This window comes from Canis lupus, chromosome 11, assembly GCF_003254725.2.
Source record: "Canis lupus dingo isolate Sandy chromosome 11, ASM325472v2, whole genome shotgun sequence".
In the NCBI taxonomy this organism is placed as follows: domain Eukaryota; kingdom Metazoa; phylum Chordata; class Mammalia; order Carnivora; family Canidae; genus Canis; species Canis lupus.
In genome coordinates, this window is record NC_064253.1 from 38,564,894 (window position 1) to 38,590,182 (window position 25,289).

At 38.0% G+C, this 25,289-nt stretch overlaps 2 protein-coding genes across 8 annotated transcripts in view; one reads left to right on the top strand and one right to left on the bottom strand.

The window, feature by feature from the left end:
• The window catches only part of DENND4C (DENN domain containing 4C), a 126,917-nt gene extending 105,711 nt beyond the window's left edge, over positions 1-21,206 (top strand). For 2 of the 5 annotated variants that reach the window (XM_025433157.3, XM_025433158.3), the window contains 7 exons: positions 170-352; positions 1,070-1,265; positions 1,906-2,151; positions 3,255-3,372; positions 14,980-15,130; positions 16,787-16,851; positions 17,067-20,236. In XM_025433157.3, coding sequence (XP_025288942.1) covers positions 170-352; positions 1,070-1,265; positions 1,906-2,151; positions 3,255-3,372; positions 14,980-15,130; positions 16,787-16,851; positions 17,067-17,203 — 1,096 coding nt within the window. In that variant the 3' untranslated portion in view covers positions 17,204-20,236. Of the gene's footprint in view, positions 1-169; positions 353-1,069; positions 1,266-1,905; positions 2,152-3,254; positions 3,373-14,979; positions 15,131-16,786; positions 16,852-17,066; positions 20,237-20,979 lie in introns of those variants that run through there. The other 3 variants (XM_049116164.1, XM_049116165.1, XM_049116163.1) reach the window with 3 other exon arrangements.
• RPS6 (ribosomal protein S6) lies at positions 20,522-24,337 on the bottom strand. 3 transcript variants are annotated; one of them, XM_049116169.1, is made up of 6 exons: positions 24,180-24,337; positions 23,525-23,656; positions 22,886-23,096; positions 22,563-22,709; positions 20,751-20,908; positions 20,522-20,656 (listed from the first exon to the last, which is right to left on the bottom strand). In XM_049116169.1, the coding sequence occupies exons 1-6, from the start codon at positions 24,183-24,185 to the stop codon at positions 20,564-20,566; spliced, it is 747 nt and encodes a 248-aa protein (XP_048972126.1). In that variant the 5' UTR covers positions 24,186-24,337; the 3' UTR covers positions 20,522-20,563. The 3 variants fall into 3 exon arrangements, with proteins under 3 accessions (XP_048972126.1, XP_025288946.1, XP_048972127.1); XM_025433161.2 differs by having other exon boundaries at positions 20,522-20,659; XM_049116170.1 differs by having other exon boundaries at positions 20,522-20,659; positions 23,521-23,637; positions 24,180-24,243.
• Positions 24,338-25,289: the final 952 nt, after the last annotated feature.

The following is a 25,289-nucleotide window of genomic DNA, read 5'->3' on the forward strand; positions in this document are numbered from 1 at the left end:
GTGTGCGTGTGTGCGCGCGTGTGTGTGTGTGTGTGTGTTTAAAAGAAGCATCATTTGTATGGATTGTATAATTCATCCATGACTGCTTTATCACAAAGTAATTCTAAATATGAAATTTAGAGGATTGTAGGGTGTTTAAAGGCTTCTTTTTATATTGCTCCATATTTAGCTTTTTCCTGAAACCAAGTACCTCTGGTGACAGTTTACAAAGTGGCAGCATTCCATTGGCAAGTGAACCTTCAGAGCACAAACCTATGTCTAGTTCAGCAGAACCTGACTTGATCAATTTTATGGATCTCCCAAAGCAAAACGAGACCATAACGGAAGAAACAACCTCTGCAGTTGAATCAAGGTACCATAGGGTACAAAGAACTCTTCATTCTGGCATTTTAAAAATTCAATCTCAACTTTTTACTATGCTATATTGTTTAAGTATCTAATGTGATGATAAATCATTTTTGAAACTATGTTTAATGTTTTACAGTGTTCTTTAACAAAACAAGCTTCCCAACAGTACAAAGTATTTTTCCCTTTTAGTGTAGTCATTGCCAGTTTCCAGAGACATATTCTCTTTACTATGAAATATACTGCTTCTTAGATGCTGATTGAATCAAACACTTATTGAGAGACTATTTGGATGCTGAGCATTATGCTAAGCACTAAGAATAAAAGCATAAGATCTGGTCTCTATCCTTAGATGGATTAAATATTTAGAGGTTAAATATTTATCGATGAATCTGTAATACTTAGTTGCATAATTCTAGGTGATTTTGTTTAATAAAGATGAAATAATGTTTGAGTAAAACAACTGAATGGGTAGTCTTTTAAAAAGAATATCTATTACCTACCCTTTGTCTTCTTCCCACCCTTCACCAGAGTCATCCATCCATCCTGTTCTTCTGACTACTTTTTACAAAAATGCCTGAAGAAAATGTAAATCTTATAAGGTGGTACTGATTCTCCTCTGATACATTCAGTAGATTCAAAACTCATTGTAGAAAATATTCTAGCTGGATCAGGTTTAGATTGTATTATAGCACAAATACAGCATTTCTTCATTTTTTTTAAGTGATGAAATAAAGAGAGCCAGTGGAGAAGTCCAAACTATGAAATTTTCACCTGCGCCTAATAGTTTGTCAAAGCGAAACATATCTTTGACTCGAAGTCACAGTGTTGGAGGTCCTCTGCAAAATATTGACTTTTCCCAGCGACCATTTCATGGCATTTCAACAGTCAGTCTCCCAAACAGTCTGCAGGAAGTTGTGGTATGTAAGAAGATTATAACTATCTGTGTACTTGTGTAAGTATTTCTTACAGCAGTGCATAATTCACAAGTAATAATTTTTCATAAGCAGATGAAGAACTTTAAAAAATTTCAGTATACTACACAGTTCCTAACTTAGAGTTGTAGGAAGAAGATAAAGTCAGCTTTTCTGGGGAATCATTATAAAACATCTGAAATGTATTTCTTGTAAAAATCGAGAAACTTTATATGTTTAAAATAGGGTCTATTATATGGATTATTAGTTTTCTTTTGTAATCCTTTAACTTAAGGGCACTTATTAAGTATTTCATTTTTTTAAATTTTCTTTCTTTTTTTTTTTTTAAGATTTTTATTTATTCATGAGAGACAGAGATAAGTAGAAATATAGGTAGAGGGAGAAGCAGGCTCCATGCAGGGAGCCCGATGCAGGACTCGATCCCAGAACCCTGGGATCATGCCCTGAGCCGAAGGTAGACGCTCAACTACTGAGCCACCCAAGCATCCTTCTTTTCTTAGGTTTTCATTAGGGTATGCCAGTGGAACTCACTGATTTTGAAAGGATAAAGTATAGTCTAACTGAATAATCATACACATACAGAATAGATAATATTCACTTCTTTCTGTGTTTTTATTTTTTAAAGGATCCTTTAGGAAAGAGACCCAACCCTCCCCCTGTTTCTGTGCCCTACTTGAGTCCTCTAGTGCTTCGTAAAGAACTTGAATCTTTGCTAGAGAATGAAGGTGACCAAGTGATTCACACATCCTCTTTCATCAATCAACATCCAATCATTTTCTGGAACCTTGTTTGGTATTTCCGACGTTTGGACCTTCCTAGTAACTTGCCAGGACTCATCCTCACATCTGAACATTGTAATGGAGGTGTACAGGTAGGGTACCAACATCAGTACTTCTACTCCATCGGGGTTGGTTAGAATGAGGTTTAGCTTCAAGTAACAGTATACAACAACAGTGCCTTAATAGGAGGTATGCTGCTTCTCTTTCACAGAAGAGTTTGGGCAGGTGGTCCTGAAATGGTATAATGTTAGGGACCTGAAAGATCCTTCTAGCTTTTGTTCAGCTGTGCATAACCTCTGTTTCCAAGTTCTGTATGTGGTCCAGGATGGCTTTCCTCTATTTCCAACCATCACAGCCACATCCCAGCCAGCAGTAAGGATAAAAATAGAGTATGAAGAGTATGCCTTCTTTCTCTAGATAGTTCCCTAGAGTTGTACCTAACATTTATCTGTGTATCTGTTTGGCCTAAACTTAGTTATATGGTTATATCTAGTTGCAAGGGTGTCTAGAATAGGTAGTTTTTATTCTGAACTATAGCTCCCAGTTGAAATTCTCACAACCACCATATTTTAAAGGACTCCTCTTATCCTTGTTTTTAAGATGATATAATTAAAAGTTAGAGTAGTTAAATAACTTCTATAAGGTCGCATACCTAATACGTGATGGGGGCCAAGACCACAGTGTGGCCATCGGACTTTGAAGCCCCTACTGTACTGGTGCTGGGTGCCTGATCCCATTGGAGGCAGTGAGCTTCCTAGAGTTCCTTCAGTTTGAGATATTGAACATGAATACTGAGCCATCCCCACATACACCAGGGTCGTGACAGAATCTTTTCTTAAAGTATCATACTCTATTTTGACTCATTTGTTTTAAGTAGCAGTCTGGACAACAAGATAGTAGAAAAGATTGTACTGTCTTTTACCTTAAAATTTGTTGTAATGGTGACTAATCTTTCATGTGGCCACTGTGCCAGTTACCAACTTGTCTTTCCAATCTGTAGAAGTAGGAATGAGAAACTTGCACTTCAAAAACAGGAATATTTATCATCAGATACAAATAAAAATTTAAAAATTTGCATAGAATTTTAGGTCCAGAGTTTTGAAAGAACTCATTTGTTTTATATAATCAAGCTTTTCTAGATCCACTGGTAATTATTCTGCTTAGGGTACTAATACTTTCTACTTTACTCTTTTAGCTTCCTCTATCATCTCTGTCCCAGGATAGCAAACTTGTGTATATTCAGCTATTATGGGATAATATCAACCTTCATCAGGAACCAGGAGAACCTTTGTATGTCTCATGGAGGAATTTTAGTAAGTAAAATAGAATTAAAAACATAAAAGACTCAAACTGGAAACAATCCACATATCTTTTCACAAGTGAATGAATAAACAAATTGTGGTACTATCCATACAGAATACTCCTTAACAATAAAGAAGAATAGACTACTGGGGGAAAAAATAAAATTAAGGAGGTGAGAGAAACAAACTATTCTGCTTTATTTTTAAATTTTTAGTATCTCTTCAAGAGTCTATTTTAGATCAAATTGATTTGCTCTTGTACTGATCCATTTGACTGTGTCAGGGAGTTAAAGAATGTTTTGTGATTTTTCTGTCAGTTGCCAATTTTAGTTAGGTATTGGGAGAATAAATTCTATATAGTTGAAGAACAATATGGATGTGTTGGTATAGGATCATAATGTAAATTATATGGATACTAATCTCAAAGATTATGGCTTCATTTTCAGTCTTATATTTAGAACTGTTTTTTACAGGGCATTTAAAGAGGTATCATCCAGTATTCCAAAGTCCTTTGAGTCAATAAAACAGCACTACCCAGTAGATAAGTGAGCATATGATTATAATAGGCAGTTCATGGAAGAAAAATTACATGGCTTATATTAGTTTGCTAGGGCTACCATAACAATACCACAGACTGGGTGGCTTAACAGAAATTTGTTTCTCACAGTCTGGACACTGTAAGCCAAAAATCAGGATGTCAGCAGGTTTGGTTTCTCCCATGGCCTCTCTCCTTGGCTTGCAGATGGCCTTCTCCCTGTGTAAATCTCCATCTCTCTGGTGTACTTTTCTCTTCTTATAAGAACACTAGTTATATTGGATTAGGGCCCCACCCTTATGACCTCATTTAACGTTAGTTACCCTTTAAAAGACCCTATCTTCAGATATAGTCACATAGGGAGTTAGAGCTTCAACATGTGAATTTGGGGGGAACATAATTCAGTTTATAACACAAACATGAAAAAATGCTCAATCTTACTATTTAGTGAAATATCCCTTTCTTTTAAAAAAGGGAAAGGACAAACTTAGCTACATCAAGATGGCAAAAGACTTTATTATAGCGAATCTTTTTGAGGATATGGAGGAAAAGATCCATATCCACTCTGATCCACTGTTAGAAGTGAAAATGATACAGTTCTGTAGAAGAATATGGCATATATTATCCATATTTAATATGTGGATACCCTTTAACTCAGCAGTCACACAGCTCTGTTCTATAGAAATAGAGTATGCAAAGCTGTCTGTACAGTGATGCTTACTGTACAATTATTTGTAATAATGAAAGACTTCAAATAAATACCTAACAGGAGCAGAATAAACTTGAAATTTATGCTAGAAAATAATAGAATTAGGGGCACCTGAATAGATGGCTTAATCAGTTGAGCATCTGACTCTTGATCTCATCTTAGGTCTTCGTTTGAGGTCATGAATTCAGTCCCATTGTTGGACTCCACATTGGGTGTGGACTCTACTTAATAATAATAATAGAACTAGAGTTGCTTTTTTTTTTTTTTTAAGTTATTTTCTTGCCTCTCTTGAAATGCTCAAGTGTTTCAAAATATTCTATTTGTGATGGGAATAAAATTTAGAGTTCTCAAGAATGGCCTTGTTTCCTAAAAATGGATTGACTGGCTGCTTTAAATGAAGAATTGGCAAGTAAAGGACTTTAAAAGACGTAAGAAGTAAGTGGGCAATGACTTCTAGAATGGTACCAATTTCCAGTGATTTCTGAAAGAGGAGCTTCAGAGAGCCACTTCCCAGCAAAACAATCATAATTGGTAAAAAAAAAAAAAAAAAAAAAAAATTACTAAAGAAGAAGATAAGAGGAGGGAAGATGGCAGAGTTGGAGGGTCCTGAGTTTACTTTGTCTCACAGACAAACCAAGGCAACAGCTACACCTGTTGTACTAACTCTGAAAATGACCTAAAGACTGGCAAAATGGATCTTCCAAAGCTAGTTGTAGAGAAAAGGCTATAGCAAAAAGAAGCGGAGGGGCAGTTGGGAACCAGACTCCCAGCACAGCAAACCAAAAATAGGGACATCACAAACATGGAGGAAAGGGAGGATTAGACCCCACACTGGGTATCCCTGGCCCTGAGGACCTGGACTTAGAAGACAAGTCCCCATAACATCTGGCTTTGAAAATCAGCAGTGCTTAACTCCAGGAGAGCCAGAGGACAATGGGAAACTGAGTCTCCACCTTTAAAGAACCAGCATGCTAAATAATTCACCAGAACACAGCAAAGAAGCAGCAGTTTGAAAAGTGCCTAGGATATATGTGAAAGGGGCTTATTGACTACTTTTAAGGTATGTGCCAAAGGGGCAGGGATCTGCATATTTCTCTGGGAACAGAAACGGTGGCAGGCACTGTTTTTCTTGCCTTCCCCCAGCCTAGATGGCTAGACATTTGGGGGAGCCAGTATTAACAGTTTCCATGTACCTTGCCAGTACCGCATGCCCCTCTCTGACATTCCACATAAACCTACTTGCCTCACTTCCCTCCAAAGTGACTCATACCCTGAGGGGCAAAGATTTAAACACCCCCACACACCAGTATGTCTGCAGTTAGGCCTCATAACTACACAGGAAGCAAGCCTTACCCATCAGTGTGCCCACAGCTGTGGTACAGGCAAATTGCAGGCAGCTAGGCTGAGTGGCAGCCCCACCTACCAGTGGGCTCATGATGGCTGCAGCCAGCCCTCTTAAACCCTGCCCAATATACCTAGTGGTTTATTGCAGCCAGCTAGGCTGAGGGCCATCCCCACTCACCAGCATGTCCACAAAATTCACAGCTCAGCCACAATAAGAGGACACACGCAGCCCATACAGAGAAAACTTGCGGAGTACCTAGTCCTAGTGAGTGGGGGATTGTGTTGTAGGGTACCAGGACCTCTTCTATGCAAGCCCACTACTTTTCAAGACCAGGAGATACAGCTGACCTACATAATATAGAGAAGCAAACACAGAGTTAGAAAAAATGAAGAGACAGAGGAATATATCCCAAATAAAAGATTTTCCCTGCTCTGAGAAGGACATAGATATCCGGGTCCAGCAAGCACAGAAAGCCCCTAAGAAGATGAACCCAAGCAGGCCACACCAAGACACACAGTTAAAACAGCAAAAAGAAAGCTAGAGAATTTTAAAAGCAGCAAGAGAAAATAAAACCATTACATACAAGGGAAACCCCATAAGTCTATCAGCTCATTTCTCAGCAGAAACTTTGCATGCCAAAATGGAGGAGCATGACATAGTCAAATGGTCAAACAAAAAAACCTACAACAAAGACTACTCCCCCTGGCAAGCTTATCATTCAGAATTGAAAGAGAGAGAAAGTTTCTCCAAAAGCAAAGTTAAAATTGAGTTCATCATACTAAATAAGCCTTAATGTTAAGAATTTTTCACGTGAAAGGAAAAGGCCATAAATAGAAGAAAATTATGACAGGATTATATCTACAAAAATTAGTTAAGGAATACACAAAGTAAAATAGGAACATTGTATAAATAAAACATGGAGGGGGAGTAAAAATTTTGTGCTTTAAAAATGTGTTCAATTAAGTGACCATCAACTTAGTATAGAATGGTATATACATATAATGTTACATTTGAATCCCATGGTAACCACAAATCAAAAACCTGTATAGATACGAAATATAATAATAAAGAGAAAAGAATCCAAGCATAACACTAAAGAAAGCCTCAGACTACAAGGAAAGAGAGCAAGAGAAGAAGAAAGGAAAAGAACTGCAAAACAAAAACAACCAGAAAACAACAAAATGGCAATAAGTATATGCCTATCAATAATGACTAAATGTAAATGGATTAGATATTCAAATCAAAAGACAGAGGGTGACGGAATGGATGGGGGGGTGGGGGAATGAAACCCATCTCTATGCTGCTGACCAGAGATTCACATTAGATCTAAAGATATATAGAGAATGAAAGTGAAGGGATGGAAAAAGATATTCCATCCAAATGAAAGCGAATGAAACAAAAGCAACCAGGGTAGCAATACTTTTATCAGACAAAAAATAGAATTTAAAACAAGGAGTATAGCAAGAGACAAAGAAGAGCCTTACATAGTGATAATGGGATCGGTCCAAAGATAGGATATAACAGTTGCGAATATCTAAGCATTGAATATAGGAGCACCTAAATATATAAAGCAAATATTCACAGGAAATTGAGGCAAATTCACAGAAATACAATAATAGAGAATTTTAACACTCCACTTAAACATCAATGGGTAGATCATCCAGAGAGAAAATCAAGAAGGAAACTGGCTTTGAATGGCACATTAGACCAAACATACTTAACAGAGATATATGTAGAACATTCCATTTCAAAACACATTATTTTCAGGTGCATATGGAACATTGTCCAGGATAGATCAATGTTGGCTGCAAAACAAATCTTAATAAATTTAAGAAGACTGAAATCATATCAAGCATCTTTCCTGACCACAACAGTGTGGAATTAGAAATCAGTGACAAGAAAAATACTGGAAAAAACACAAAACAGGTGAAGGCTTAACAACATGCTATTAAACAAACAATGGGTCAATGAAGAAAATCAGAGAAAATTAAAAAATACATGTAGATTAATGGAAATAGAAACACAATAGTCTAAAATCTTTGGGGTGCAGCAAAAGCAGTTTTAGGAGGGAAGTTTACAGTGCCACAGGCCTATGTCAAAAGATGACAAAAATCACAAACTAACCTCTAACATCTAAAGGAACTAGGAAAAGAACAAAGCTCAAAGTTAAAATGAAGGAAATAATAAAGATTAGAGTGGAAAGAAATAGAGACAAAAAAATAGAAAAAATCAGTGAAATCAAGAGCTGTTTTTTTTTTTTGAAAAGATAAAATTGATAAACCTTTTAGGCAGACTCATTAAGAAAAAAAGTGGTCTCAGATAAGTAAGATCAGAAGTGAAAGAGGAAAAATAACACAAAAATACAGAGGATTATAACACTGTGAAAAATTACATGCCAATAAATTGGTCCTAGAAGAAATGGATAATTCCTAGATTATCCATTCCTAGAATGGATAATTCCCAATCTTCCAAAATTGAATCAGAAAGAAATAGAAAATCTGAGCAGACTGATTACTAGTAATGTAGTTGAACTGGTAATCAAAAAAAAACTCCCAACAAGCAAAAATCAAGGACCAGATGGTTTCACATGTGAATTCTACCAAACATTTAAGAGTTAACACCTGGTCTTCTTACGCTACCCAAAAAATATAGGAAGAAGGAAAACTTCCAAATTCATTCTACAAGGTCAGCATTACCCTGATACCAAACCCCGATAAAGACACTATGTAAAAAGAAAACTGTTGGCCGGTATCCCTGATGAACATAAATGGAGAAATCCTCAATGAAATATTAGCAAACCAAATTCAATAATATACTAAAAGGATCATTCACCACAATCAAGAAGGATTTATTCAGGGACACAAGAATGGTTTTATATTCGCAAATCAGTTAGTGTGATTAACAGGAAGGATAAAAACCATGTGATCATCTCATTAGGTGCTGAAAAAGCATTTGACAAAGTAGAATATCCACTCATGATAAAAACTCTCAACAAAGTGGGTTTAGAGGGAACATACCTCAACATAATGGAAGCCATATATGAAAACCCACACTAACATTATACTCAGTAGTAAAAAATTAAAAACTCTTCTTTAAGATCAGGGACAAGGATGTCTACCCTTACCACTTTTATTCAGTGTACTACTGAAAGTCCTAACTGTGGCAGTCAGACAAGGAATTAAAAGACATCCAAATTCAAAAGGAGAAAGTAAAATTTTTCCTATTTGAAGATGACATGATATTATATATAGAAAACCTGAAAGACTTCACAAAAAAACTCTTAAGATTCAGTAAAGTTGCAAGATAGAAAAATTAATACCCAGAAATTGATAGCATTTCTCTACACTAATAACATAGGAAGAGAAATTGAGAAAACATTTTGTTTACAATTGTACCAAAAAGGAAAAAATATCAAGGAATATATTTAACAAAGTAGATAAAAGACCTGTACTCTGAAAACTGTGGGACAGTGATGAAAGAAATTGAAGATGACACAAACAAATGAAAAGATATACCATGTTCATGGATTGGAAGAATTAATATCATTAAAATGCCCATACTACCCAAAGCAATATATGGATTCAATGCAATCTGTATAAAAAATACCAATAGCATTTTTCACAGAACTAGAACAAATTATCATAAATTTGTATGGAACTAAAAAAAAAATCCCAAATAGACAAAGTAATCTTGAGAAAGAGGAACAAAGCTTGAGGTTCACAATCCCAGATTTCAAGATCTACTACAGGAAGCTAGAGTAATCAAAACAATATGGTACTGGCCCTAAACTAGATATATAGATCAATGGAACAGAATACAGAGCCCAGAAATAAATCCACACCTATATGGCCAATTACTCTATAACAAAGGAGGCAAGAGATACATAATGGAGAAAAAGTCTTTTAAATAAATGATGTTTGGAAAATTGGATAGCTACATGCAAAAGCATGAAACTGGGTGATTTTCTTATATCTTATACAAAAATAAACTCAAAATGGATTAAAGACCTAAATGTGATACCTAAAATCTAAAACTCCAAAAGAAAACCTAGGCAGTAATCTCTTTGGACTTCAGCATAAGCAACATATTTATGCATGTGTTTCCTCAAGCTGGGAAACCAAAGCAAAAATAAACTGTTGGGACTACATCATAGTAAAAAGATTTTGCACAGCAAAGGAAACCATCAATAAAATGAAAAGGCAGCCTGCTTGGTGGAGAGCCTGATTCTCCCTCTGCCTCTGTTGCCTCCCCCTGCTTGTGTTCTCTCTCTCTTTCTCTGTCAAATAATAAAATCTTTTTAAAAAAAAAAAAACTTTCCATAACTCAACAGATAAACCATCCAATTAAAAAATTGGCAGATCACCTTCAAAGACATTTCTAAAGAAGACATTCACATGGCCAAGAGACATAAAAAGATGCTCAACATCACTAACTATCAGGGAAATTCAAATCAAAACCACAGTGAACTTCACCTGTCAGAATGGCTAGTATCAAAAAGTAGAGATAACAAGTGTTGGTGAGTATGTAAAGAAAAGGAAACCCTTGTGCACTGTTGGTAGGAATGTAAATTGTTGCAGACAATGTGGAACACAGTATGGAGGTTTGTAAATTTTATTTATTTATTTTTAAATTTTTATTTATTTATGATAGTCACACAGAGAGAGAGAGGCAGAGACATAGGCAGAGGGAGAAGCAGGCTCCATGCACCGGGAGCCCGACGTGGTATTCGATCCCGGGTCTCCAGGATCGTGCCCTGGGCCAAAGGCAGGCGCCAAACCGCTGTGCCACCCAGGGATCCCGGTTTGTAAATTTTAAATTTAAAAATTAAATTGGGGGCAGCCCTAGTGGTTTAGCAGTTTAGCACCGCCTTCAGCCCAGGGTGTGATCCTGGAGACCCGGGATCAAGTCTCACGTCAGGCTCCCTACATGGAGCCAGCTTCTCCCTCTGTCTATGTCTGCCCCCCCCGCCAAAATAAATAAATAAATAAATAAATAAGTAAGTAAGTAAGTAAGTAAATAAATAAATAAATAATCTTAAAAAAATTAAGTCTAGAATACCATATGATCCAGTAATACTGGGTATCTACCCAAAGAAAACAGTAATTTGAAAGATATATGCACCCGTGTGTTAATTGCAGCATCATAGTAGCCAAAATATGGAAGTAATCCAAGTGTCCCTCAACAGATAAGAATTGATAATGAAGATGTGTGTGGAATATTACATAATGGAATATTACTCAGACATTAAAAAAATGAGATCTTGCCATTTGCAGTATCATGGATAGATGTTGAGGGCATTATGCTAAATGAGATAAGCTAGAGAAAGACAAATGCTGTACGGTTCCACTTATATGTGGAAACTAAAAAAAAAAAACTAGAAAGAGAGTCGTAAATTTAGAGAACAAACTGATAGTTGCCAATAGGGAGAAAGGTGAGGAATGGACACAATAGATGAAGGGGATTATGAGATAGAAACTTCCTGTTATATAATAAAGTCACAGAGAATGAGAACTGCAGCAAAGTTAATATAGTCAACAGTGTTTTATGATGACAGATGGCGATGATACACTTATTGTGATGAAATACAGAATTGCCAAATCACTGTGTTGAACACCTGAATACTATTCATATTATTCATATTATTATTAATATATAACATATATTAATAATAAAATGCTTAAATAATAATAAAATGTATGTCAACTATATACTTCAACAGTTTTTTGTGTTTTTTTTTTTTAAGAGAGAGCATGAACAGTGTAGGGGGATAGAGGAAAGATAAAGAATCCTAAGGAAGAGGCTCCACGCCCATCGCAGAGCCCAGTTTGGGGTTCAATCTCATGACCTTGAGATCATGACCGGAGCCGAAATCAAGAGAACACTCAACTGACTGAGCCAGCCAGGCACCCCTCAAAAATAAAAATTTTTAGAAAGTAATGTCTAAGGGTACATACAGAACAAACAAAACATTTGTTCAAGAAAATATACTGAATTTCAGTAAAAACAGTAAGTTTCTGTGGCATTTGAGCTACAATTTTCTGTTCTTTCCCACTCCCCACTTCTACCCCCAGCTCTTAGCTAAGAACTACAGCATCTCCCTGGGAAAGACAGACTGCCAGCAGTTCTCATTCTCCCAGCTCTATAAAGCAGAGGCTAAATTCCAGGAGAGATAGATGCTCACGTCCTCCGCCTGGCACCCATTCATTTCTATCTCAGCTTCAGCAAGCAATGAATACAGGGGCCTCAGTTCTCAGCCCATCTTGCTCATAGAGGTATTATGCCAGGAGAGACAAGCTGAAAAGCCCAGAATCAACTGCCCCCACCCAACCCCCCCGTTCACAAAGCAGAAGTGTCATTCCAAGAAAAGGGCCACTGTTCCCAGCCCCAGCTCTAGAACAGTGGCTCAGAGATTTTTACCCAAGGGAAGAAACAGGCCATCAGAACATTGAGCTCTAAAACCTTCCCCAAAGGAAATGACTTTATTTGGAACAGTGTGGAGAAGTTCAAGCCCAAGAGCACTCTTGGAAATAGTGGAGATTTGGTGAGAAGGCCAGTATGATACAGATAGAAAAAAACCAGACACCATAAGAAAAAAATCTGTATCACTTATGAATATCGACATGAATATCCTCAACAAAATACTACCAGTCTAAATCCATCAATACAGAAAAAAAGACTGTTTATCATGAGTGAGTGTAGTTTATCCCAGTCATACAGTGTTGGTTTAATATTTGAAAATCAAGTAATGTAATCTAACATACCAATAGAATACAGGACAGAATCCACATGATCAACTTAATAGGCTTAGTCAGCTAAAGCATGTGACAAAATCTATCACCCATTGTAAAAACACTTAACAAGCTAGGAATAGAAACAGACTTCCTCAGCCTGATTATGAGTATCTATGAAAACCCACAGCTGACATACTTCATGGTAAAAGACTGAATACTTTATCCTTAAGTACAAGAACAAGGCAAGGATGTCTTTTTTCCTGTTTTGTTCAACATTATGCTGGAGGTTCTTACTAGAGCAATTAGGCAAGAAAATAAAAGATATATCCAAATTGGAAAGGAGGAAACAAAACTATATTTGTAGATTATATGCTCTAACAGATTAAAATCCTAAGAAGAATAGACACATTATATGGAAGTAATAAATTCAGCAAAGTTGCAGGATATAAGATCAATACATAGAAATTAAGTATTACCATATATTTTCAATGAATAATTCAAAAATGAAAGCAAGAATTCCATTTATAATAGCATTAAAAAGGATAAAATAGGGATCCCTGGGTGGCACAGCGGTTTGGAGCCTGCCTTTGGCCCAGGGCGCGATCCTGGAGACCCGGGATCGAATCCCACGTCAGGCTCCCGGTGCATGGAGCCTGCTTCTCCCTCTGCCCCTCTCTCTCTCTCTCTCTCTCTCTCTCTCTCTCTGTGACTATCATTAATAAAAAAATAAAAAAAAAAATAAAAAGGATAAAATAGAGGGGTCCTAGATGGCTCAGTTGGCTGATCATCCGGCTCTTGATTTCTTCTGCTTAGGTCATGATCTCAGGGTCCCAGGATCAAGTCCCCCATGGGGCTCCGAGCTCAGTGGGGAGTCTGCTTGAGGATTTCTCTCCCTTTTCTTCTACTCCTCCCCCTCCTTGCATGCTCTGTCTCTGAAATAAAATCTTTAAAAAATAATAAAATAGGAAAAAATAAAGCAGAAGCAGCATAAAACTGAGGAAGACCTAAATGTAAGAAATCCCATGTTTATAGATTGGAAGATTTAATATTAAGATGGCAGTGCAGTATTTCCAAATTGAGCTACAGATCAAGCACAATCTCTACCAAAAATCAAAGTGTCTTTTTTACAGAAATTGACGTGAATTCTAAAATTCACGTAGATATTTAAAGGACCTAAAATAGCTCAGACAATCTTGAAAAAGAACAAAGTTCTTTGTTAATTAAAAAACTGAGTTATAAAAAAAAAAAAAACAAAAAACTGAGTTATAGGAGAAACAATGAAGTTGCAGATTATATTTCAGTTAGGTTCTAAAATCACAGCATAACATAAAAATCAAATATATTTAAAGGTCATCATGTAGCAGGTAGAAGAGCTAGAATCAAAACACATAGCAGCCATTATTTCCTCTTATAACAGAGAACTTTGCTGTTTCTTTGAACACAAATGAAGTTCTACTAGTTGCCTTTATTAAGTGGCTGTGTTGTATGAAAAATACAATAACTAGTTTTATGACAGACACTGTAAATGTGGCTGACTGGGGGAGCCACTGGATACATATTCCATCTCAACTAACATGGGTGTAAATCAAATTGTGTGGTTGCTGGAGTTACCTGCAGTATTAAAGTTTTCCCTTTTCTCTGGGTCAAGAACACTTTTTTGATTTTTTTATTTTTAGTTTTATTTATTTATTTATCTATCTATCTATCTATCTATCTATTTATTTATTTATTTTTGAGAGCATGAACAGAAGGAGGAGTAAAGGGAGATGGAAAACCTTGAAGCAGGTTCCACATTGAGTGTAGGTGGAGCCCCTCTCGGGCCTTGTTCTCACCTGAAGATCATGGCCTGAGCTGAATCCAAAAGTTGAACGCTTAACTGACTGAGCCACCCAGGCACCCTGATTTTGTATATTTTTAATGTTAGCATGATTCAATCCCAGTATATACCTAATATATATTGGTAGGCAACTCCTCTGTCATCAGCAACCCAGGTCCCTGGTGTTGGGTCTTACCTTCCCATCGGTTGAGGTTGGTTCAGGTCACAAGATTGCTGCTGGAGTATAAGCTATCACATCCCAACTTGAAGCAGGAATCCCTACATTCAGGGAAAAGGCAAAGGGACAGGCCTTTCCTATCTGAAGAAAGTAGGAAAAGTAGTTTTGAGCTGGTCACATTGACAAGTAATTTTACCCTTAAGGGATGGGGGTGGGGATGGTGATGTTGAATAAAAGACTAGAAAATGCTACAGGTCTGGGGGAAATTTTTTTTTTAATAATTATTCTTACTGTGTTTTTACTAGATTCTGAAAAGAAATTGTCTCTGCTGTCAGAGGAACAAGAAGCAACAAGCACTTTAGTGGAAACCATCAGGCAGAGTATTCAACATAATGATGTTCTTAAGCCCATCAATCTACTTTCACAGCTAATAAAACCAGACATGAAAAGACAAAGGTAAGAATCCAGTTTTTGCTTCATGCCACTCAAAATAATTTCATGTTTAAGTATTATTTTTAAAATATCTCTAGGTATAAAAGAAAAATACTCAGTGTAGAACACCTGATTGTTTCAAAAGTGCTGCCCAAATGTATCTGCTCATACTTGAGCAAACATACTAAAAGTTCTGTGTGGAGGAATAGGTTAAATTTTAGGAGGTAATTCATTCATGTCTAAAATGTACTGAGTCTTTGGGAACATTATTGGTGTTCACTGGAAACCTATGAATTTGTTAACAGTGATGTTATACATATGTACTACTTGTTCAGACCCTGTCATACCTGCACAACTTATATTTTATTTCTTTGTGGGATATAAAAAAACAAAAATCTGTTTATGAATAGAAACCATTTAGAAAAGTCATGAAAAGACTGAATAACAAAGGATATGGAGGTTTCCTAATCCTCTTACTATTATCTGCTAACATACTTTAGATCAGTACTCATCCCAGTCTCAATGTTAGTGAATTTTCCAGTGGAAACTTCAGAAAAGGTGACATAATAAATTCTACCAAATACTAAGTTTCCAGGTCCTTTACAAGTTTCTTTAGTATGGCATCTTTGAAGATAAATACCTTCACAGTCTAAAGAGCAGTTTAGTTTAGTTTCAAGCATCTGTAGTTTTAAGGCAGGGAAGGAAAATTAGAAATGACATGTTTTGGCTTCTGAAGCTTCTACACAAAGATCATATGAAGCATTATCAGAATCTGCATTACTCTAATTTTTTTTCTATGTTAATTTCTGAAATCATTTCTTAAGCGTTCCTTCATTTTTAACAACTCCGCTAAGAAGCTAATTTTTAAGGTTTGATTTGTAACACTTTTATGTTCACAAACCAAATAAATATAGTTCATCCTTTATTGTTGGGTTAAATAGCAAAGAGACCATACCACCTTTTATACTGTGTCCAAGGGTTTAGACTCCTAACTCACTTAAAAATTGTTACTTTGTCAAGTGGCAAATGAGAGGTGACTGCTTTTGCAAATTTTAATTGGAAAGTAGAGTTAAAACAGTTACCTATTATAGTTGACCCTTAAATGATCCCTCCGTGCAGTTGATAATCTATGTATAATTTTTGACTACCCCAGAACTTCATAGCTGTTGACCAGAAGTCCCAGCAATGATATGATAAACAGTTAACACATTTTGTATGTTGTATTATATAATGAATTCTTAAAGCTATTAAAGAAAACACCTTTATAGTACTCTCCTGTATTGGAAAAAATACTATGGCTGGACCCATGAAATTCAACCCCATGTTCAAGGGTCAACTGTATTTATGGTTTTAAAATATTATAACAATGTTAAAACACGCCATTTAAAATAGGTTTTGGTATGAAACTTTACATCCCTAACATTTTTTATCCATAACTTTTTAACTTGAAATAGAAATTCAAAGTAAGTTGCAAAAGTAGCCTAGAGTTCAGCATATTTTTCACCCAACTTCCCCCAAAGATAACATCTCTTAACTGTAGTGTTGTCGAAACTAGGACACTGACATGGACACATTACTGTTGACTAGACTGTAGAACTTATTGTTCACCATTTTACAAAACCTTCATGTATGTATTTTTATGCGCTGTGCCTATTAACTTTAAAAATATTTGTTTTATAGGAGTTTATACCGAGAAATCCTCTTCTTATCATTAGTATCTCTTGGAAGAGAGAATATTGATATTGGTAAGTTGGTTAATTAAGGATTACTAAAGGAGGTTCATTTTCTGAAGTAATTTATAAAATTGTAATTGGTATGGGTAAATGCACTTAACCTTTCAAAAGATTTCTACTTTCAAATATGCAGTTTATAGATATATATGAAATTACTTGATTACCATTTTTCAGTTTACAGCTTTTGTTTAACAAATTACAACTGCATTTTTGAAAATGTCTTTCAGAGGCTTTTGACAATGAATATGGAGTTGCATACAATAATCTATCTTCAGAGAGTCTTGAAAAGTTGCAGAAAATTGATGCTCCACCAAGTATCAGTGTGGAATGGTGCAGGAAGTGTTTTGGAGCACCTCTCATTTAAATAAGATGTTCACCAGATTTTAAAACACACAAAGCTTGAGGGAATAGATTCAGTTGGCAGACATCCAGGTTTGTTCCAAATGCTAACAATTGATGAAAGTGAAATGAGGTTAACTCTTGGGACAATATATAATGAAATGTAACTTATACTCAATCATCTCGCGACGTAAAAATGCCATAAAAATATTCCAGGGTTAATATCTGAAGGTTTGCAACTTCTGAATGTTTCACTTGCCTCTGCTTGAAAATCGTTATTGGATTTCTCAGTATGTGTAGTTTGATAATGAGAAACGATATTCATTCTTGGCATTTTGTTTATATTTGAAGTTATTGGTTTTGGGGAATAGTGGTTTAATGTAAACTTGACTAACCCCAAAACAAATGAAATTTCAATTATAAGAGCAACTATTTGTGTATGTGTGTATATATGTGTGGCTGTGTAGGTATTTGTATGTACAGCCATATTATATTTATTAAAATTCTTAGACTGCGTGTTGCAATACAATTTTCTGAAAGGGGTCTTCAACTTAAATGACTACTACTAAACTCAGTTGTAGTCATTAATCAAAATTAAAATCTGATGACAGCCTTGCCTTTATATCTTCACCAATCATAATTATGTATTCTTTTCCTAGTGGATTGTATCTTGAATATCCAAGTTACTTTTCATCCTCTTCCCAGTATCATGTTAATTTGCAACAGCTTTAAGATTGGAGTAAATGAGCCAATTATATAGTTTAAATGAAATTAAGTCAGCCTCATAATTTACAAAATTGGAACATGCTTAAAATGCTCGTGTTTATTTTTTGGACCTGAAATTGTTCAGGTACATAAATTGGTCACTTTTAAAAACCTGTGGGATAAACTTGCACTGCACACAGAAATTTTATTCTTGTATAATATTTAGATTTGTATGCTTATTATTTGTGCATTTGTAAATACTGTTTTTTTAGAATGGATCAGTTAAGTCTTAAAATGTTAAAGCTTATTGAGCTTGTTGCCAGTAGGTTCAAGAAAATCATGACCTCACATGCCTGACATTTATCATGCCTTTCATTAAAAACTGCCCTCAAGAACAGTTAACGTTTGCCTTAACTCTCTGCATCGTTTAAAAAGCCAGTGGTTATGTGTGCTTTTACAGTAATCATGCAGATGACTAATCAGTTGATAAAAATATTTCCAGGTGGTAGAGTTAACAAGCACAAATCTCCCACCTGGTGTAATCTCTTAAAAATTTATAGCACACCAGTCTTTCAACATTTCAGGGTTAATCTAACCTATGCAGATTTTGCTTCAATTTATTATGGAATTGCTAAGTGAAATAACTTGTCAGAAATTATGTACAACTCTCAATACCTTAAAAGTGGATCATTTGCACTGTCTCAGAGTATATATTTTTGCAACTTAACACTTGGTACTTTCAACACGTATTGCCGCAACAAAGTTTGGAATTACCTTGCATATAAACTTGAGGTTGAATAAAATGGAAAATTCTTAAGTTTGCTGTGCTTGTCTGTCACATTTTTAAGGCTTCTGAAATGTGTACAATTCTAACCTTTGTTATTTATAGAGTTCCAGTATTGTTTTCCATTTCTGTAGACTTAACTTGAACTAAATTACTTACCAAAGCACTTCCTATTGACGTGTAATAAAGATCTCACTTAAGATTTGGCTATTCTGTACCAAAGTATACATTTTCTAGTAACTTTTTATAACATTCTAAAAGAACTCAGCCATTATACATTGGAAACTTAACCTGCTGCTCTCCTTTAGAAATAGGGACTGATTTGTGTTCAAAGTGCATAAAGGCCTTTTCTAGCACCTACCACAGAAAGGGGACCACTAAAAGTTCACCGCAAACAAAACCAAAAAGCCAGATATGCAGTCATTATCCACAGATTTACAAATGTCTACAATGACTTATAGCAACTATAGCAACGTATGAAACTTAAAAGCCTGAGAAATTCTAGTCTCTGAAAGTCCAGATGCTTAGCATTTATACTGGTTTTAATAATCTAATTTTAGCTGCATTTTATAGGTTAATTATAGCATCCTGCATGTTTAAACTAAGTAAGCCTAAGACTCCCCATAATTGTGGGATATTCAATTGTTGCTTCATTCTTGGTACATCCTTTTGAAAAGTAGTTTTGTCCCCTTCAGTGACTGCACTCCCTAATACAAGTAGGGTAGTGGTTCTCATATTTTGTGCATTAGAATCAACCAGGTGTTGGTTAGTACAGGACTCTGGGCTATACACCAGACTTGCCTTTAAGTCACTACAGTATTTTATTTTTATTTTGGTAATCATTTACAAATACTTTCCTTTTCAGCCTTTAGTTTGACCTTAATTTATATAAAACTGCAAGTTAGGATTTTTCATGGTCTATAGCTTTTCAGTACATGTGGGGATCTCCTTTCTAATCATCTTCTCAATTCTCAGCTAGTCCAGTCTGTGAGCTGGCATTATTGCTATCAGCTGGGAACTTAATGTAGAACCTGGGGCCACAAATCTTCTGAATCACTATCTGCATTTTTGGTCAGATCCCCAAGTGACTCATACACATTATAATTGCCAAGCACAGCTTCAGTCCCTGTTAAAGCAGTTTGAAAATCCTACTCCTGTGGTTAAAATGTAAACTCCAGTTCTTTGCCCTTAAAACCTAACGTGCCTTTAAAGAGCCTTCTAGTCTGTAAAAGTTCATTTTAACTGCAATTACTATGAACTAGACAGGCTTCATTAGAAAAAGTAGATTCCTTCCTTTGCATACTTCATGGATCCAAGTGCTTTGTAAAGGCACAGTGTGAAATCATAAAATGCATGAATAACAATTCACTAGAGTTGAAAAGCTTTTGTTAATAAAATTTGCACTGGTTTTAAAAGCTTTGTGAACTGTTTAAAAATGCTATCAATTAACTATGCTTTTAACAAGGTATTTTTATATGACAAATGTCCACCTTCTTAAGGGCACTTTTCATGTATTGTGTATAGATCTTTAAAACTGTATTCCTCAAAATAAAGTGTACAACAGATTAATAGTTCTAGTCCTTCATTTCCCCCAAACTGTTCCTTGCCTCGCTGAAAAAAACAGGTACCCCCTTATATGCTGAGAAACCTTTCCAGAGCCACTCACCCATCCTCAAAGAAACCCTGGTCTGCCCATCTCTCCCAGTGTTATCATATGGTTTCAGCCTCTCACCTTGAAGGACAACTATCTCTTGCTTGCTTTATCCACCATCAGATCGCTGTCAACTATACTCCCTTTACTATGATCTCACCCTCCATTTATCAATTTTTGTCATCAATGAAAAGTCAAAGAGATTTGGTGTCTGATCTTATTTATTTTGTCACTCTTAGAAAATCTCATTTTTGACTGGACTCAGACTTAGAGGTAGAAGCTCTCAGAGAGGACAGCCTCCGTCTCTTGGCAATCTGTTCCTGGCGTTTTTCTTTGGCCTCCTAAACAAAACAAAACAAACAGTTATAGCTTGTCTGGGTTAAAAATCCAAAGTCAGGCCTGACTCTCCCTCCCTCAATCTTCTTGATTTACCTTCATTCTCTTGGCCAAAAGTTTAGCATATTCTGCAGCCTCTTCCTTATTTTTCTTAGTACGCTGTTTCTTCAAAGCAATACGCCGACGTTTGTGTTGGAGGACACGTGGAGTAACAAGACGCTGAATCTTGGGTGCTTTGGTTCTAGGTTTCTTACCTGAAAATTCAGATGATTCAATCACTTCTCAATGTTCATTAGGATCTACATCTACATTTTTAATATTACAGGAATATCTAGGAAAACTTACCTGTGTGAGGCCTTTGAAGTAAAATCTGAACCATTTAACTTGAAATACTACCTTAAGAAAAAGCCAAGATGTGCTAAATATTATCAATGTAAACTGGTAAGTCCTTCTGAAGTAAACAGATTAACTTTGTCTACTAGGTGCCAGTCTTTTCCTAATTAGCATATTTAATCCTAAAACACCTCGTTAAACTACACCACTAGTTTGGATGTCAACTTCAAGACCACACATCAATTTAAGCTACTCTGTTTGGGGGACTCAAGTCTCTTCCACAATTAGATATATTTTTATACTGTAAGATACAGGGACATTATTTTAAAACTGTAGAACTGTGTATATATTACTTGTCTATGAAAACTAAGTAAAGTTCCACCTGCACCACTATCCTAACCACACTCTGAAATCCTATTTATGCTCAAATCTAGTATTTGCCAAGGCAGATCCTGCCAGTCTGGGGAATGAAACCATTAACGTTAGAACGTGCAGCACATTGTTCATAGAGTATCTTCATTTAGCCTGTGTCATCTATACATCCCAAATTCTATGGATCATAGATCTGCTTTGGGACAGAAGTCTTTGAGTTTAATAGATGCCTGGTGGGAATAACAAACATAGCCCAAGCATATATTCTAAAACGAAATACTCAACTGCTCAGGTTTGTTAAAAAGTAGTCAACCCATCCTTTAATTATAAAGATGTAAGAACCATTCTATACACACCTGTTAACTAGAACACCTATTACACTGGTGATCTTGCCAGGGGAGTTGACAATGGGCAACCACCATGTATCTGGCATTTCTTTTTAAAGTGTAAACCACATGCGAGTTACTTGTCCTTTTATACTATACCATCAACACTTCTACTACCTTGCACATAGGTAGTTCAGGTATTTGGAGTGACTCATGAGCAGTTGCTATATGCCAGGCTTAAATCCCCAGTGCCAACCAATTTTTTTCACATTATTCAGAAAAACCCAACCTGAACTGACATCCTCTTTATTCCACATAACCTAAGTAAATATGCATACACTTTACTAGAGAAATAACGTTACAGAGCCTCACCAGTGAGGAGTTATGTCCTCTAACAAACTGCGCATCTGTATGCCATCTTAAAATATTATAACTCCAAAACCCCAAACACCTTCTAGTATTCTGAATAAAGTGTATTTCTTCTAACAGCCACAACTCCTACTATTCCTATCCACAGCTCAGATTAAAAAGAGCCAGGAGTTAAAAGCAACTTCAGGCAACGAAAGCACTACTTCTGCAAACAGACAGAACCTCTAATATGCAAAGAAAGCAAAAGTGGTGGGACTGAGGGTTTTCAATCATAGTCCCAGAATTTTCTATCATTTTACCGATTCCTAACCCAAAAGTAATGAACTTCTGATAACTTATTTTCAGATAAACTTCTACATCAGGAGCACAGGCAAAACTTCAAGTAAAATTGTAATACTGCAGACAAGCATCAGATTTAACAAGTGCCTGTCTTGACCCTCTCCCCGTAAATACATTTATTAACATGCATACAAGATGCTACAAATGAAATTAAGCAAAATCCTCGTACCTTCTTTGTTTAGGGGCTTTCTAACAACATACTGGCGGACATCGTCTTCTTTCGACAGATTAAAAAGCTTTCGGATTCTGCTGGCTCTTTTGGGCCCCAGGCGACGAGGCACAGTAGTATCCGTGAGTCCAGGAATATCCTTCTCCCCTAAAAGAGGAAGTGATCAGACCTTTTTAATTCCACAACTTTCTTACAAAAACTCTAAATTACTGTTTATGCACTGGTAAAGAAACTGTGGATAATGCAAATGAAAAACATCTGGATTATCAGCTTTTAAAACAATGTCAACAAAAACTAAATTCAAGAACACAAGTACACCTCACCTTTTTTCACAATAACCAAATTGAGAACACTGAGATTGGCATCCACAATGCAACCCCGAACAGATTTGCGCTTCCTCTCTCCAGTCCTCCTGGGTCGGTAGCAGGAATGCCCCTTACTCAGCAGCAGGCGGACGCGGCCGTGGGTCAAGACACCCTGCTTCATGGGGAAGCCTTGTTTGTCATTGCCACCACTGATTCGCACCACGTAACCCTGTGGGACACAACCACACGTTGTAAAATAAAGGATCACGACCCTTAAATCCTGGGGGTGTGCGGAAAACAGTATGAATTTCAGTTTTCTGAGCTCACCCAGTTTTGTCTAGATTTTCATGCCAAGATTAGTCAGCAAATTCAGTCAAGTCCTATTTCTAACCTCTTTTACCAGATGTAACCGTTCCAGCGAGGGAAAAGTTATGTCATGAAACCAAAGTACAATCGAGCAACCAACCCACAAACCACCCTTGCTGGCACTTCCCACAGAACTTCAGGGGTCTTCTCCCGTTTGAGGGCCATAACGCCGCAGGGTAATAGCGCTGCCTTAAAGGGGCACGTGGAAGTGACCCCAGATCGAAGCCCGCTACTCCACCCGTGGCCAACAGCGCTATCAAATAGCCGAGACCGTTTCATTCGGGAACCAACCTTCCATTCCTCGCCCAGAGCATCGGCAGCAACTTCTGTGGCCATACGCTTCTCATAAAAGGTACGCAGTTTGCGCTCATCATCCACTTCAATGAGTTTCTGGCAGCCAGTAGCTGGGAAAGAGATGTTCAGCTAAGGATTAAGGGGAGGGAAAGAGTTTTAGAAAACCGCAGAGCCACTTGCAAAGGTAAATCCACTGCACAAAGCCTTTTACGTAAACCCCAGACAAGGAGCAGAAACCCTGACGTATCGGTTTCATCCGCTAAAGCGTGTGTGCACATTCATAACGCACAAGCAGCGCACTAAAAGACCGGCTCATTTCTCCTCGAGCTTCGCGGAAAGCCTCCGGGGGCGAAGGGCCCGCCGCGGCCCGTCCGGCCCACAGGCAGCCGAAGAGGCAGCAGGGCCGCGTCTGTCGGGCTGGGCCCGAGGACGCCACCATGGCGCTCCCCGCCCGGCGCGGCTCCTGCTGTAATCGCTCGCCATCCGCTCTTCCAAGGACCCCTGCACCCCAAAGCGACAAGCCTTCTCCCGCCTCAGACCCTTTCCCACCTAGACCTAGGACTTTGGAGAAGGAGGGCTGCGGCAAGGCAGTGTTCTGGGGGGCCCGACCCACGTTCCCCTAGCCCGTTTCAAAAGCTTCCACCACTCCTACCTTCATCCTGAAGCGGCCTACCGCCTCGGAGGCGCCACGAAAAAGAGACCCGACTTCCGCTTAGCCCTCATCTCATAGGCACTTCTAGTTCTCGCGAGAGAAGCGGAAGCCTGGGATAGCGGAAGTGAGCGCGGGTAGGCGGCACTTCCGGAGGCGGGGCTAGTTGGCGTGGGGCGGTGCGAGAGGGGCCGGCGGTCGCGGTCAGGTGTTTCTCTGAAGGTTGGGCTTCCCGCCGGTGGCTCTGTCAGGCGCGCCCCTGAGCCAGGGCGGAGGCCGGCTCGGTCCCCGACAGTCTGCCTTTGCAGGTACCGGGAAAGAAGGGCGGGAGCGGAGTTCAGCTCTGTCGGCCTGTCCTGCACCTGAGACGCCGCCTGAAGCTGGCCCTGCGCTGGCCCGGCTGTTGGCAGCAGGACGCCCTGAAGGCCGGGCTTGTCTGGAGCTCCCTCCCCTCGTGCTCCTGTCCCGGCACAGCACCTGCCCTTTTGCGCAGGCCACTAACCCGTTACCCTAAGTCCAGGCCACCATCCGTGCGTCCTAAAATGGCCTTCCCGGCTCTGCCTTGCCTCTGGGATCTTCTTACAACGCAAAATTGCGTCGCTCTTGCTGGAAACGCAGCATTTCCCACCGCAGTTAAACACTTGCCCATCCCCTGTCCTTCCAAGTTCCCCCAAATTCACCTGTGGCCGCGTGTTAATAGCACGCAGGTCCGTTCCGGTGAGATGTCCCTCCCAAGAAAAGCTCTTCCTGGCCCCCTGGCTACCTAAGATAGTGTCCTCCTTCTCATCTCTGGGATAGCACTGCCCTCCTTTCTCATACTCAATCAGGATACATAAATGGTCTCGAGTAAGGGACAGACGGGGCTAGGCGGCGGGCTGCGGGATCGGGCTCACAGAAACCCCCTAAAGGCTGGGGTGTTAACGACCACCACAACCCAGAGGTAAGGAAACAAACCAGACCACCCTGCCCTAAGTGTCTTTTATGTGACCGCCACCTGTGACCAACAAACAACCAGGCCCAAAAGAGAAGCCATTGAAGATGTTACCACCAGTCCTTACTCAAGCCAAGACGTCACTCAAATGATAAGGCCACAACTCCCTAGTCAGCTCTAAA